Raw genomic sequence first — 13,166 nt, 5'->3', positions numbered from 1 at the left:
GCTTCAATTTCTTGAAAATCTGCTACCAATTCCTTAAACGGCGATCGTCAGGTAATTCTCCAGTGGGGCAAAGACAACTTAGTTGAGTTCAACCCTTCTAAAACTCAGTCTTGTCTTATATCTCGCCAAAAGGATTCTTCTGCTCCTATGCTTATCTTTAGTGACACTCCAATTTCTAGGCAAAATGATATATCTCTTTTGGGGATTACCCTGACTTCTAATCTCTCTTGGCACAAGCACATTACAAATATTGCTTCCTCTCCATCTAAAAAACTTGGTTTTCTCTTTCGCTCTTGTCATTACTTTTCTTCCAAACAACTGCTCACTGTGTATAAATGGCAAATCCGCCCTGCCATGGAATATTGTTCCCACATCTGGGGTGATGCCACCAAAACCTCTCTCAGGCTTCTTGATTCCATTCCGAAGAGGGTAGTTAGGTTAATTAATGATTCATCTCTAACAGAGTCTCTCCACTTGCTCTCTCATAGATGTACTGTTTCTGCTTCATGCCTCTTCTACTGATACTTCCATGTGCACTGTTCTTCTGAATTGGCTTCTATAATTCCTGCTCTCTCTTTCAAAACAGTCTGAACACGTCCTGCCACCAGCCAACATCCATTTACTGTCCAACTTCAAACTCACAGAACCAACTTTTCATCGTCCTCGTTTATTCATTCAACTGCCGTTTTCTGGAACAACCTTCCTTCATTTGTATTTCCTGAAAATTACAGTCTACAGAAGTTCAAGTCCAATGTCAACAAATATCTTCTTTCGTCTTCTCAACATCCACCCAAGCACGGTACTAAGTACTATAGGTTCTAATACCTCTCTCGTGTTTGGGGTTTACATAAAAAAAAAAAATCCCTTGGAGATTAAAATGTGGCCACTGAAAGACTGACCACCCTTTCAGAATCTTCTGAAGCAATGTTCTGGCGATGCCTAGTTGAGCAGAGCGACGAAGGGTAGACACAGATGGAGCCTCAAGGTCACTCTGCCGTACAGCTTCCACCGCTGCATCAGTGCTCACAGTGCACTTTGGACCTCTTCCCGGAAGATCGCCGACTGATCCAGTTCTTTCAAACCGGGCGATTAGGTTCCGAATCATGTTATAGCTAGGAGGACTTTAAAATGTTGCCGGTATTTTCTCTGAGTTTCAATAACTGATCTTTCACTGGAATAGAAAAACCCAACGAATTTTACCCGTTGCTGGACATCATACGTAGCCATTTTAATCTCCAAGGGATGCTCTATTATAACCTGTAAAAAAAAAAAAAAAAAAATGAACAAGTTATGACTTTTTCAAACCCTTCAGTCTTTCAGTGGCCACCCTGTACCAGTAACAAGTGTGAAACACAACAAGTGCAAAAAAGCAGGAAATGCAAGTAAAAAAAAAGTCTCCAACCACTGTATAAGATGCACCCAGTTTTTAGACCCCAAATTTTTTGAAAAAGGGTGTGCCTTATACATGGGGAAATATGGTATACACTTGTTGGTTGAATTAAAAGCAGTAGAGGAAGAAAGGGATCCAGAGTTATGGGCAAATATGAAGTTCTCTGATCAGTGTAAACAGGTGGCCATGAAAGCCCATGGTGTTCTATTGGTGATTTATTAAACAATATGTTGTAGAGATGGGGAAAGTCATGATTTCCACTGTATAAGGCAGTTGACTGTTTCCACTGTATAAGGCAGAGGGGGCTTAGAGGGGAACAGGTATCCTGTGTGTTATCAGACACTCAGCCTAAAGCACTGATGGATCCAATATCTCTCTATTACAGAAGATTTAGGAGAAGTCCGGTTGGCCTGCCTCCCTAAAATCCACTCATGCACACCTTCTCGATGGTAAGCCCTGTTACGTCACTTAGGTGGCAACGAACGTGTAGAGTGGTTCTCTTCAAGACGCCTGGTCAGCGTGAAGAGGAAAAGACCAAACCCTCCAGCAATGAGAGCACAACAATACAAATGGCCCTCAGTCCCCAGCAGCTTTCACTCTCCCTCTTACGGCAGCGAGAGGATCAGAGTGGAAGCAGAGGGTGCTAAGAATCTCTGGGTACGACCAGGCTGCCATGCACGGAAATTGAACTTGGCCTGTTATAACGTACGATCACTCATCGGTGAAGACAGGATATTAGAGCTGGAAAAGGAATTAGAAAATGTGAATTGGAATATCATCGGTTTGGCTGAAACAAGAAGAAGAAATGAATCACTTATAAGTTTATCAAGTGGAAATCTGCTGTACACCAATGGTAACAGTGAAAGGAGTGAAGGTGGAGTTGGGTTTCTGGTCCATAAAGATTTTAAAAACAACATTTTGGAATTCAAAAGTACATCACCAAGGGTGTCAAGACTAATACTCAAGATTTCTAAGAGGTACAAGCTAAAGATTATAATGATTTATGCACCAACATCGAGCCATGATGATGAAGAGGTTGAAGAAATGTACACCGAAATTGAGTCTTCTAGATGAGCAGAAAACCCACTACACTATTATTATGGGGGACTTCAATGCTAAGGTTGGAAAAAGGCAAAACAGCACAGAAAGAGGAACTATAGGAAATTTTGGAATTGGTGAAAGAAATAAAAGAGGTGAAAGACTTGTGGAATTTGCAGAATCTCAAGGAATGTCAGTAATGAACACTTTTTTTCAAGAAAAGGGTGAACAGAAAGTGGACATGGAAGAATCCAAATGGATTAACAACTAATGAAATCGACTTCATCCTCACTAACAGAAGATATATTGTGAATGATGTTACCGTTCTGAATAAGGTAAATGTTGGAAGTGATCACAGAATGGTAAGATGTACACTTGATATAGATGTAGGAAAGGAAAGGAAAAAACTGACTCGAGTAAATAATACAAAGGTCTTTGAAATAACAGAGGGGGGAGAAAAAGCAGTATGTACTGGAACTTAAGAACAAGTTTGAGCTTCTGCAGACTGCTCAGGACCAAGATATTGATGAGGAATATTACAACTTTCTGAAAGTGATAAAGCCCAAGAAACCTATAGGGAAACAGAAATCCAAAGAAGAAAAAATTAGTCAAGAAACACTTGTCATGATGAATCAAAGACGACAAATGAAGAGCAAGAAAAACACTGACAGAGAGAAAATTGAGTATACTGAGTTATGCAAAGCCATTAGAAAGAGACTCAGAGAGGACATAAGAAGATTTAACACAAGAAAAGTAGAACAAGCATTAAGGGAAAACAAAGGATTTAAATCAGCAGCCATGAGCAGTAATACAGAAAGACAAATGATACTGAAACTGAAGAATAGCAATGGTGTACTTATAAACAGCAGAGAAAGCATAATTCAAATAGCAGAAGACTACTATAGAGAACTATACAAGGAGCGAGGGAATGATACCAGCAGTGGGGAAGATGGATTGCAAAGTAGCAACACATACGACATACCCGATATTCTTCCCGATGAGGTAGAACATGCATTGAAGAAAATGAAGAATCGGAAAGCCCCGGGGGAAGATGAAGTTACTGTAGAGTTGTTAAAATTGGGAGGAAGAGACATAACACAAAAACTGGCAAGGCTCTTCACAAAGTGCATTAGAAAAGGTGTGATGCCTAAGCAGTGGAATAATGCAATCATAGTTTTGCTGCATAAGAAAGGAGATAAATCAGAAATTGGAAATTATAGACCAATTAGCTTGTTATCCCATATCCACAAGTTGTTCACAAGGGTCATTACTAACAGATTAGAAAGAATACTTGATGAGAATCAACCGAAAGAGCAAGCTGGCTTTAGGACGGGATTCTCAACTATGGATCACCTTCACGTAATATCACAGCTAATGGAGAAAGCAAATGAATATAAAACACCATTATGCCTGGCATTTGTGGATTATGAAAAGGCATTTGACTCCATACAGCATAAGGCAATGTTTTGGGCACTGGAAAGACAAGGCATAGATACTCCATATATTATGATTTTGAAGAAAATATATGAGAGTGCTACATCCTTTATTAGATAGACAAAGACAGTAGCAAATTTAAAATCGAGAAAGGAGTTCGACAAGGAGACACAATATCTCCGAAGCTGTTTACTGCTGCCCTTGAGGAAGCTTTCAGAAGATTAGACTGGTCGCAGAAAGGAGTCAATGTGAACGGAGAGTACCTAAACCATTTACGATTTGCAGATGACATTGTGGTCATAAGCCACGATCCCAAAGAATTAGAGGAAAATCTTAATCAGTTATGCACAGTTAGTAAGGATTTTGGACTAAAGATGAATATGGCTAAAACAAAAGTAATGATGAACAAGTATGCCACGGAAAGGGAAATAATGATTGAAGGAGCAGTAATTGAAAAGGTGGAGTCATATACTTATCTGGGACAAGTTATTAGCTGTAATAATGATAAATGGCTGGAAGTCAAGAGAAGAATAAATTTTGGATGGATAGCATTCAGGAAATATAGTCACATACTGAAGAGCAATATCCCAGTTTGTCTGAAACGTAAAATAATGAATCAATGTATACTCCCCACCATGACTTATGGAAGTGAAACTTGGGCACTCACCAAAAGAATGGAAGAGAAGCTAAGAACTACACAGCGAAGAATGGAACGAATTATATTGGGAATCAGACTGTTAGATAAGAAGAGAAACACATGGATTAGGCAGCAAACTCAAGTAAAGGACATTCTTATCAAAACTAAAGAACTAAAATGGTCTTGGGCAGGACACATAGCTCGAAGACATGATGACAGATGGACTAAGAAAATAACAGAATGGTACCCAAGAGGAGCTAGAAGAAAACCTGGAAGACAAAGGCGGAGATGGATAGATGAAATTCATGAGTTTTTGAGTAGTAAATGGATGGCCAGTGCTCAAAACAGAAGGAACTGGAAAGTTGCTGGAGAGGCCTTCATCCTGCGGTGGATTGAAAATGGCTGATGATGATGATGATGATGAAGGCAGTTGAAAGCTACATGTGGAATACTGTATCTGGATATGGAGACCTCATCTAAAAAACAAAATTGAGCTTCTTGAAAGGGCCCAAAGACAGGAAGCTTGCATGGTGAGATCTGCAAAAGTGTTACTGTACAGGAAGTTTTTCTTTTGGCAAGCAAGTCATTGATTGTTGAAATAAGTTACCTTGACAGCTAGTTAAGGCTGAAAAATGTCAACTAAATAGTTACCTTAGACGAGGAGGGAAGTGCATAAATTTTCTTGTCTATTGCCCCCCCCCCACCGGTGCAGCAAAAGCCTGTGGTCTCCTTGCATTATGTGTCTGTACTAATGCTAATATTATATGATGTTAAAATTATTTATATCCAGTCCCTTTGTTGCTGAATGTAGCTGGTGAGACAGATTGCCCCCACCCCTTAACAAACCCTGCAATATTTTTTTTTTTTTTTTTTTTTTTTTTACCAGTGGCTCCATTATTTTCCCTGGAACAGAAGTCAAGGTTATGGGTTTGTAATTATTCACTTCACCTTTTGACCTTTGTGAATTGGGGAAAATTTGCACATCTCCAGCCCACAGGGACTTCCCTTGAGCCCAACGGTGCTCTCATAATTATAGCTAAAGGTTTCTTGCCTCTTTTGCTGCTTCCTCTATTATAATTGGATATATGCCTTTCACTCCAGGTGCTTTATTTACATTTAGTTTCAAAATTTTTTTTTATCCCTCCCTCCTTTTCTTTTAGTAATGATGAAATCATTTAGCTCCCTTTTAAAATATCACACATTTCAGGCATTACCATCTCTAAAACATTCTCCTTGTGAACCTAGATGCAAAATATCTCTTCAGTTTGTCAGCAATCTAAGCAGGATCATCAACAATTATACCATATGTATATAGCATATCATGTGATTCATCCTTTGTAGTATTTGCATAAGTAAAGAAGAAATAGCAAATAGTATTTGCTATTTATTTATTTTTTATTTTTTTTGTATTCATGTAATTTACTTTCTTGCCTAACCTCCCTTTTTACTTGATTGCAGACCACTATCTACTGGAAGCATTCTGTGTCACATTATAATTTATAGGCATCCAACATATTTTTCTTCTCTGCTGTGCAGTCTGATCAGTTAATATGACATCCATTTAGGACTAAGCCTTGGACGGAATCTTTTATTTGGTACAAAAAGTCTAGTAGCTTCAACAACTACTTCCCCTGAATTCTTCCCATTTAGAATTTTTGTTGGTAACATCATTTGTTCCTAGTGAATAGAATTTAAAAACTGCCTGAGACCACAGTAGCCACCTTTACAAAAGCCTTTTCTTTTGTTCTTGACAGTATTAAATATTTAAGTAAATCCCACGTCAATACACTGTGATCACTCTCCCCTAATGTTTCTTTTATCTGCGGATTCTTAATGCATGAAGAATTGGCCACTGATCAGGCCTCTCTGATGTGTTGGTGCAGAAAACATTCAACCAGTACAACTATATATGCTCTGTTGTGGTGTGAATGACCAATCCACAAATTCCAGTTAATATCTGGAAAGTTAAAAATCCTTCCTTATAAGACATTCTGATTTATTGGCTCACTCTGTTTGTCTATATAGTTGTTCATTATAGTTATCACAGTCATTAGGACTATAACACTCTCCTACTCTGTTTTGTTTTCCCATTGCTTACGTGGACTGAACTTTGCACAAGCAACTTGCTTCAACAGAGAACACTTCCCTAGATTCTACGTGCTTCTTAAATAAGGGTATAACTCCACCTCCCCCTTCCCTTGTGTACTATCTGTCCTCTCTGTGTACATTATACACCCTATATTCAAAATCTGCCTCCCATATGCCTGGTAACATGTTGGAGTGATACATCGACATAATTATGTACATTATGAGATCAGGCTTGTATACTTTCACAGGAAGTGCCCAATCCATTCATAATGCTTTCTTTTTCTGTGTAGAGTTTAGGATCTGTTTTTGTCATGAGACTTGAGTGAAGATGGCATTAAGCTTTAACAGGCCTCGTACAACCTATTCCTTTTACAGCCTCATGCCATTTCCACTGACAGATCTCTTCGCTGTTGACTCATAACATAGTATTTCTTTTGGGATTCTTCAGTTATCCATTCTCTGTACATGATCCCTCCATCTTCTCCTATAATTTTGTATGTGTTCAGTTATTGGTTTTTTCTTTAGTTCTTCCATTATGCCCCCTTTTTTTGTTTCCCACTTTACCAGACTTCACAGAGTTAAGCAAGATGAAGCTAAGCTAGATGTATTTCAGTGTTGTGCTTTCATTTTAAGTAATTTGATCAAGTTAACCTGTGCAACATACCATTCAGACATTATATTAGTTTTAAAAATATCTATTTTTGTAGTTGTTAGGTATGGCTAAATGACTTATTTTTAAATAATATTTATAAGGTTTTTGGGGTTAATTTATTTTCTTTGTTATGTACAGGGGTTCCCTGGTATCTGAGTATCCATTATCCGAGGATTTGAAAATTAAAGAATTAAAGCTTTTTCCCTTGAGAAAATTGATCAAGCAATTGAATATTTTTTGTGAGAACTACTTCTTCATGATTGTGCAACAAATGTTAAGCATTGAAGTTAAAGACATAACTAAATGCTATGACACAATTTTATCTGAAAAAATAAGGCAAAAAAAAACAACTCTGGATTCGTTCTTTATTCGTACAACTGAAAAATAGTGCAACTTCAATAAACTTTACTTAACCTTACATTGTGTAACGTATTATAATAAGAGAAGTTTACCTCAATATAATATGTAGGACACTTCTGCATGATACTCTCCAGCAACTAAAACGAAAAAATCGAAAATCTTACGTTACAGTAAAAAACAATTAAAAATCAATCTAATGCAGCAATTAAATAAATTAATTAAAAGAAATTTAACGAGAAACTTGCGCAAAACAATTTTCCTTCTCTTTTTGCATTAAATTTCTTTTCATTTATTTAATTTTTAATTGTGTTCAATTGATTTCTAATTATTTTTTACTGTAATGTAAGATTTTCGATTTTTTTCATTTTAATTGCTGGAGAGTATCATACAGAAGTGTCTACATATTATATTGAGGTAAACTTCTCTTATCATTTTACAAATACAGGCATACCTCGATTAATGAATAGGATGTGTTCCACGAAATTACTTCGTTAAGCGAAACTTCGTTTTCAGAGGTAAAAATACTATGGCCAGAATAGGGATACGTTCCTACGTAAAGAAAATGAAAAGCTTTTTTTCGAACAAAGAAAAGTTTTATTAAATAAACAGTCAACTTACATACAAAGTGAAATCACATTTTAAAATATGAGGTTAAAGTTGATTGTTTATGCTTTTTTTCTCTTTCATTTAATAATTGCCTATACGGAGTTATTGCATTTAACACTGATCGCTTAACTATAACACTTCTTCCTAAATCGGGATCATTTTCACTAAAAAAATTTAAAACGTTTTCAATGTCATTTAAGCACCTTTTTAAATCTTTGGTTGTTAACACTTTTTCGGCAGGAACTTCTTTAACTTCGCCTTCATTATCTTTGTCTTCGTTGCTAACAAGGTTTTCTAAATCTTCCACTGAAAAACCATCATCTTCTGCATTCAATAAATTTCTAACATCCTCTTCATCGACATTTTCGAAACCTATTGATTGAGCCATCTGGATAACTTCATTTCTAATTTCTTGGATGTTATTTTCTTCTTCTAGTACAACTTCTGGCCATATTTTGCGCCAAACTCCATTTAAGCATTTCTTAGTGACTTCTTTCCAAGAACTATCAATGTTTTCAATTGCGTTTTTAATGGTGTAGTTTTTCCAAAAAGTTTTAACTGTCATTTCCACTTTATCCTCTAGTTCAGTTAAATTGCTTAAAGTTCGATGCAGATAATAAGCTTTAAATGATGCTATTACTCCCTGATCCAATGGTTGAATCAGGGAAGTTGTGTTTGCTGGAAGAAACACAACTTTGACAGGAATGCATGTGTCCAACGTGTTAAGATCAGTAGGATGTCCCGGAGCATTGTCTAACAACAAAAGAGCTTTTTCTTCAAAGTTGTTTTTTTGACAATACCGTTTTACTCCAGGACAAAAGTGGTTAACAAACCAATCAGTAAGTAACTCCTTGGTAACCCACGCTTTTCTATTTGCTTTCCATATTACAGGTAAATTCATTTTTATGTTACCTTTTAACGCCCTCGGATTTTCTGAATGGTAAACTAATAGCAATTTTAATTTATAATCACCAGAGGCATTTGATCCAAAGAGTAACGTTAAACGGTCTTTGGCTGCTTTAAACCCAGCAGCTGATTTTTCTTCAATAAAAATGAAGCTTTTTGTTGGTAGCCGTTTCCAGAACAAACCGCTTTCGTCAACATTGAACACCAAATTTGGTGGAAAATTTTCACGTTCAATTATTTCCTTTAGTTTTTCTGGAAACTTATTTGCAGCTTCAACATCTGCACTTGCAGCTTCTCCTGTTAATTTTACACTATGAATCCTGGCCCATTTTTTAAATTTCTCGAACCAACCACGAGAAGCCCCAAAGGTTTCCGTAATTTCTTCAGTTTGTTTAGATTTCAGGTGATTAAACAAAAATAATGCTTTTTCTTGAATCACCATTTGACTTAAAGGCATATGACGTTGTGACATATCATCTATCCACAAACTTAACATTTTCTCCATTTTTTCTAAAATTGGATTCCTTAAGCGAGTTAATTTTGCCGCTGTAACATCTGTACAATTCTGAGCAGACTGTTTTATTTTTTCTGATTGACTTAGTATGGTTGTTAAAGTTGATTGCGCTAACCCTAAAGAATGTGCCACATCGGATTTTCTTTCGCCGCTTTTAACACGTCGTACGATATTTAGTTTAGTTTCCAAAGAAATTTCTTTTCTTTGATTCTGACATTTTAATTAACTAAAACAAAAATATTTCTATTAAAATTTACAAAATCTACGTTATGTAATGCTATAAAGAACCTACGTCGATTATTGCAATGCGCCACACTGAAACAACGTCAATCATGTAAACAACAACTAAATTACGCGATTGACGCGCAAAACTGTTATAACAGACATGCCCGCAGCTCGGGAATACGTAACGAGTCGCCGTCAGTCACCAATCGGATGATTGTCGGGCGTTGGCCTTAAATTGGAATATTTTTTTATGTTAAATGGGGCTTGAAATTGCGGACTTCGTTATATCGAGGCTTCGTTATCAGAGGTAACGTTAACCGAGATATGCCTGTATTGATATAGGTGTAGATACACCATATCTACTCATCCTTTGCAACGAGTTGCCCATGTATTGCACTACTTCAAATAAGTAACGTTTCACTTGGAATACCAGTGTACCTGCCCACCCACTGATGAAAAGCCATCTGGGTGTTGGTGCCCACCAAGAATAAGCAACAATAGTCTTCTCTATTAGTGAAGCATTACTTATTCGAGGTAGTGCAATACATGGACAACTCGTGAAGGATGAGCACAGTATGAGATACAGATGAAATAATGCTTTTCACACTACTATCATAGTTTTTCTTTAAGAGCTGTCTATGGTGAATCTACAGAGATATTATATAGATTTAAATAACTAGATAGTTTGAATCAGAGTTGTAATACTCAATATGTTCTACGTTGATAATATTATTAGTAAAATAATAAGAGGAGTTTACCTCAATATAGTACGTAGAACACTTCCGTATGATACCCTCCAAAAATTAAAACGAAAAAATCGACAACTTACCGGTGCAGCAGAGTAAATTATAAATAATTAAATAATCAATTTAATACAATTCAAATAAATTTAAAACAATTAAAAATCAAATTAACGCAATTAAAAGAATCTAACAAAAATATTCAAAATGATTTTCCTTCCTGAAGCTGACAACGCTTTTCGACCGTATGTCGGATCACAGGAATGAAAATACAGGAATGTATTTTCATTCAGGAGTTCATTTCATTTCATGTCATTCATTTCATTCAAAATACAGGAATGAATTTTCATTCCTGTGATCACGACATACAGTCAAAGCGTTGTCAGCTTCAGGAAGGAAAATCGTTTTGAATATTTTCGTTAGATTCTTTTAATTGCATTAATTGATTTTTAATTGTTTTAAATTTATTTGAATTGTGTTAAATTGATTATTTAATTATTTATAATTTACTCTAATGTACCGGTAAGTTGTCGGTTTTTCTTTTCGTTTTAATTTCTGGAGGGTATCATACGGAAGTGTTCTACGTACTATATTGAGGTAAACTCCTCTTATTATTTTACTAAGATTTAAATAACAAACATTATGAAAATTGGTCCCCGTTTTAAGTGGAATTTTCTGGAACCAGTTATCCTCGGATAATGAGGATCCCCTGTACATTTACTTATTTAATATATTTGTTAATTGATTAAATTGCCTTCATTTTTCCATAGATTTTGGCTAAATGCTGTAAACTAAAATGGCAAAACTTCAAACTACTTAGTGATGTGCAAGATGCAGTTGGTTTATCACTTTGTGAAATGGCACAGTTAGTGATAGATACTTTTCATTCTAGTCCCTACACAAGAACTGAAATTTCTGAAATTCTTGGCATTACAGTGGAAGAATTTGCGGATATATATTTAACCAACAATACTAGTCACATTGTTGAATTCAAGGTAAGTATGTATTAATCAGAAATTTGTTTCATATGATATACAGTGGAGCTTGGATAATTCAAAATTGCTTAATTCGAAATATTGGTTATTTAAAATTATTTTTCTGCACATTGAGCCTCCTATTCTATAAAAAAGGATTATTTAATTCGGAGTTTGGATAATTCAAAAGAATTTTGATGTCCCTTCAGTTTGAATTATTGAAGCTCTACTGTATTATAAAAATTCATGTTAACACTGAGAATTTTCAATTTTTTCCTTGCAGCTCTTACCTAACATAACTTAACCTTCTTTCCTTCCTTCTTGACATCTGGTTCAATAATATGTGGTTTTTCACTTTATAATTATACAAATAGTTCACCATGCCCAGGCATTTCTGTTTTGGTCAACTTTTATAATGTCAATTTTTATTTTCAAAAACGTTGAAGTAGAGATTATGTTACTGTTAATTACTGCATTAATGTTACTGTTGTCAAATTGCAAAGAATCAAGTTTATGTAGTATCAGGCAACCAAAAAAATAAATAAAAATAATAAATAAATAATATGGGACAACATACAAGTTATTACGCAGCAAACTCTGAATTAGCAAAAACGGCATTGTTTTAGTTAAATCTCATTGTGAACACCGTCACATCAAGGTGCCATAATATTGCACTACTTCGAATAAGTAACGCTTCGCCAAAGGAGAAGATTCCTTTGGCGAAGCGTTACTGTTTTGTCGTCATTGCATCACCAGGGTACCTACCGAAGAAGGGCCAAATAGTCCCGAAATGGTGCTGTCTGGGTGGTGGCATCTGTTGAGAATAAGTAACAATAGTCTTATCCTTTGGTGAAGCGTTACTTATTCGAAGTAGTGCAATATCATGGCAACTCGTGAAGGTGTTCACAATGAGATTTAACTAAAACGATGCCGTTTTTGCTAATTCAAAGTTTGCTGCATACTAATATGATGCATTTGCACTAACTTGTACATTGTCTAATTCTCTTGCAGCCTGAGGCTTAAGCCCTTAAATATGTTACGGGACTTTTCCATATCACTTTCATTCAGTTCATTTGCCTTTCTTCTAAATATTTGTATAAGCCTTTTTTAAACTTGGAATTCCCTGCCTCCTCAAAACTAAGTGAAAGTTTATTCTGACATTCAATTACTCCTTTTGCTAAGAGTGAATTATCATTTCTTAATTTAAGTTTTTTCCTTGAATATGCTGGAGAGAGTAGAGATAGCCTTAGCATTTAGTTTACTGATGGCCAGCTTGAGGTTTCATGTTTCAGATAGTATTAGAATGGCCAAATGATTCAATAAAGAACTTTCTGCATTTGCACAAAAAAAAAGAAAGAAAAAGAAAAAAAAAAAATCCCAGTCATTCACAGCTTTCTCAAAGCCAAAAAATGACCAAATTCTGCTTTAAATTTTATCAGGCTCTCACCCTCAACACACTGCCTTCATTGCATTCTGCCTTCTGTTATTCCTTATGTCTCTCCTACAAATGAAAATATAACTTCCTCATTTATTTACTTTTTCTTTTCAGGTTCATTGTAGTCCTCAGTCAGCTTCCTCAAGTTATCTATTGCCAAGCGAAGT

The 13,166-nt window shown here is 35.8% G+C and overlaps 1 protein-coding gene across 1 annotated transcript in view; it reads left to right on the top strand.

The window, feature by feature from the left end:
- Positions 1-13,166, top strand: part of Galk (N-acetylgalactosamine kinase) — a 75,631-nt gene that overhangs the window by 49,801 nt on the left and 12,664 nt on the right. Inside the window, exon 5 of the mRNA XM_090390378.1 lies at positions 11,361-11,585. Within this exon, the coding sequence (XP_090246504.1) occupies positions 11,361-11,585 (225 nt within the window). The remainder of the gene's footprint in view (positions 1-11,360; positions 11,586-13,166) is intronic.

Source organism: Mastigoproctus giganteus, chromosome 2 (assembly GCF_048544385.1).
Source record: "Mastigoproctus giganteus isolate SK-2022 chromosome 2, ASM4854438v1, whole genome shotgun sequence".
In the NCBI taxonomy this organism is placed as follows: Eukaryota; Metazoa; Arthropoda; class Arachnida; order Uropygi; family Thelyphonidae; genus Mastigoproctus; species Mastigoproctus giganteus.
Note: the sequence above shows the minus strand (reverse complement) of the source record. Positions and strands in the feature narration are given on the sequence as shown.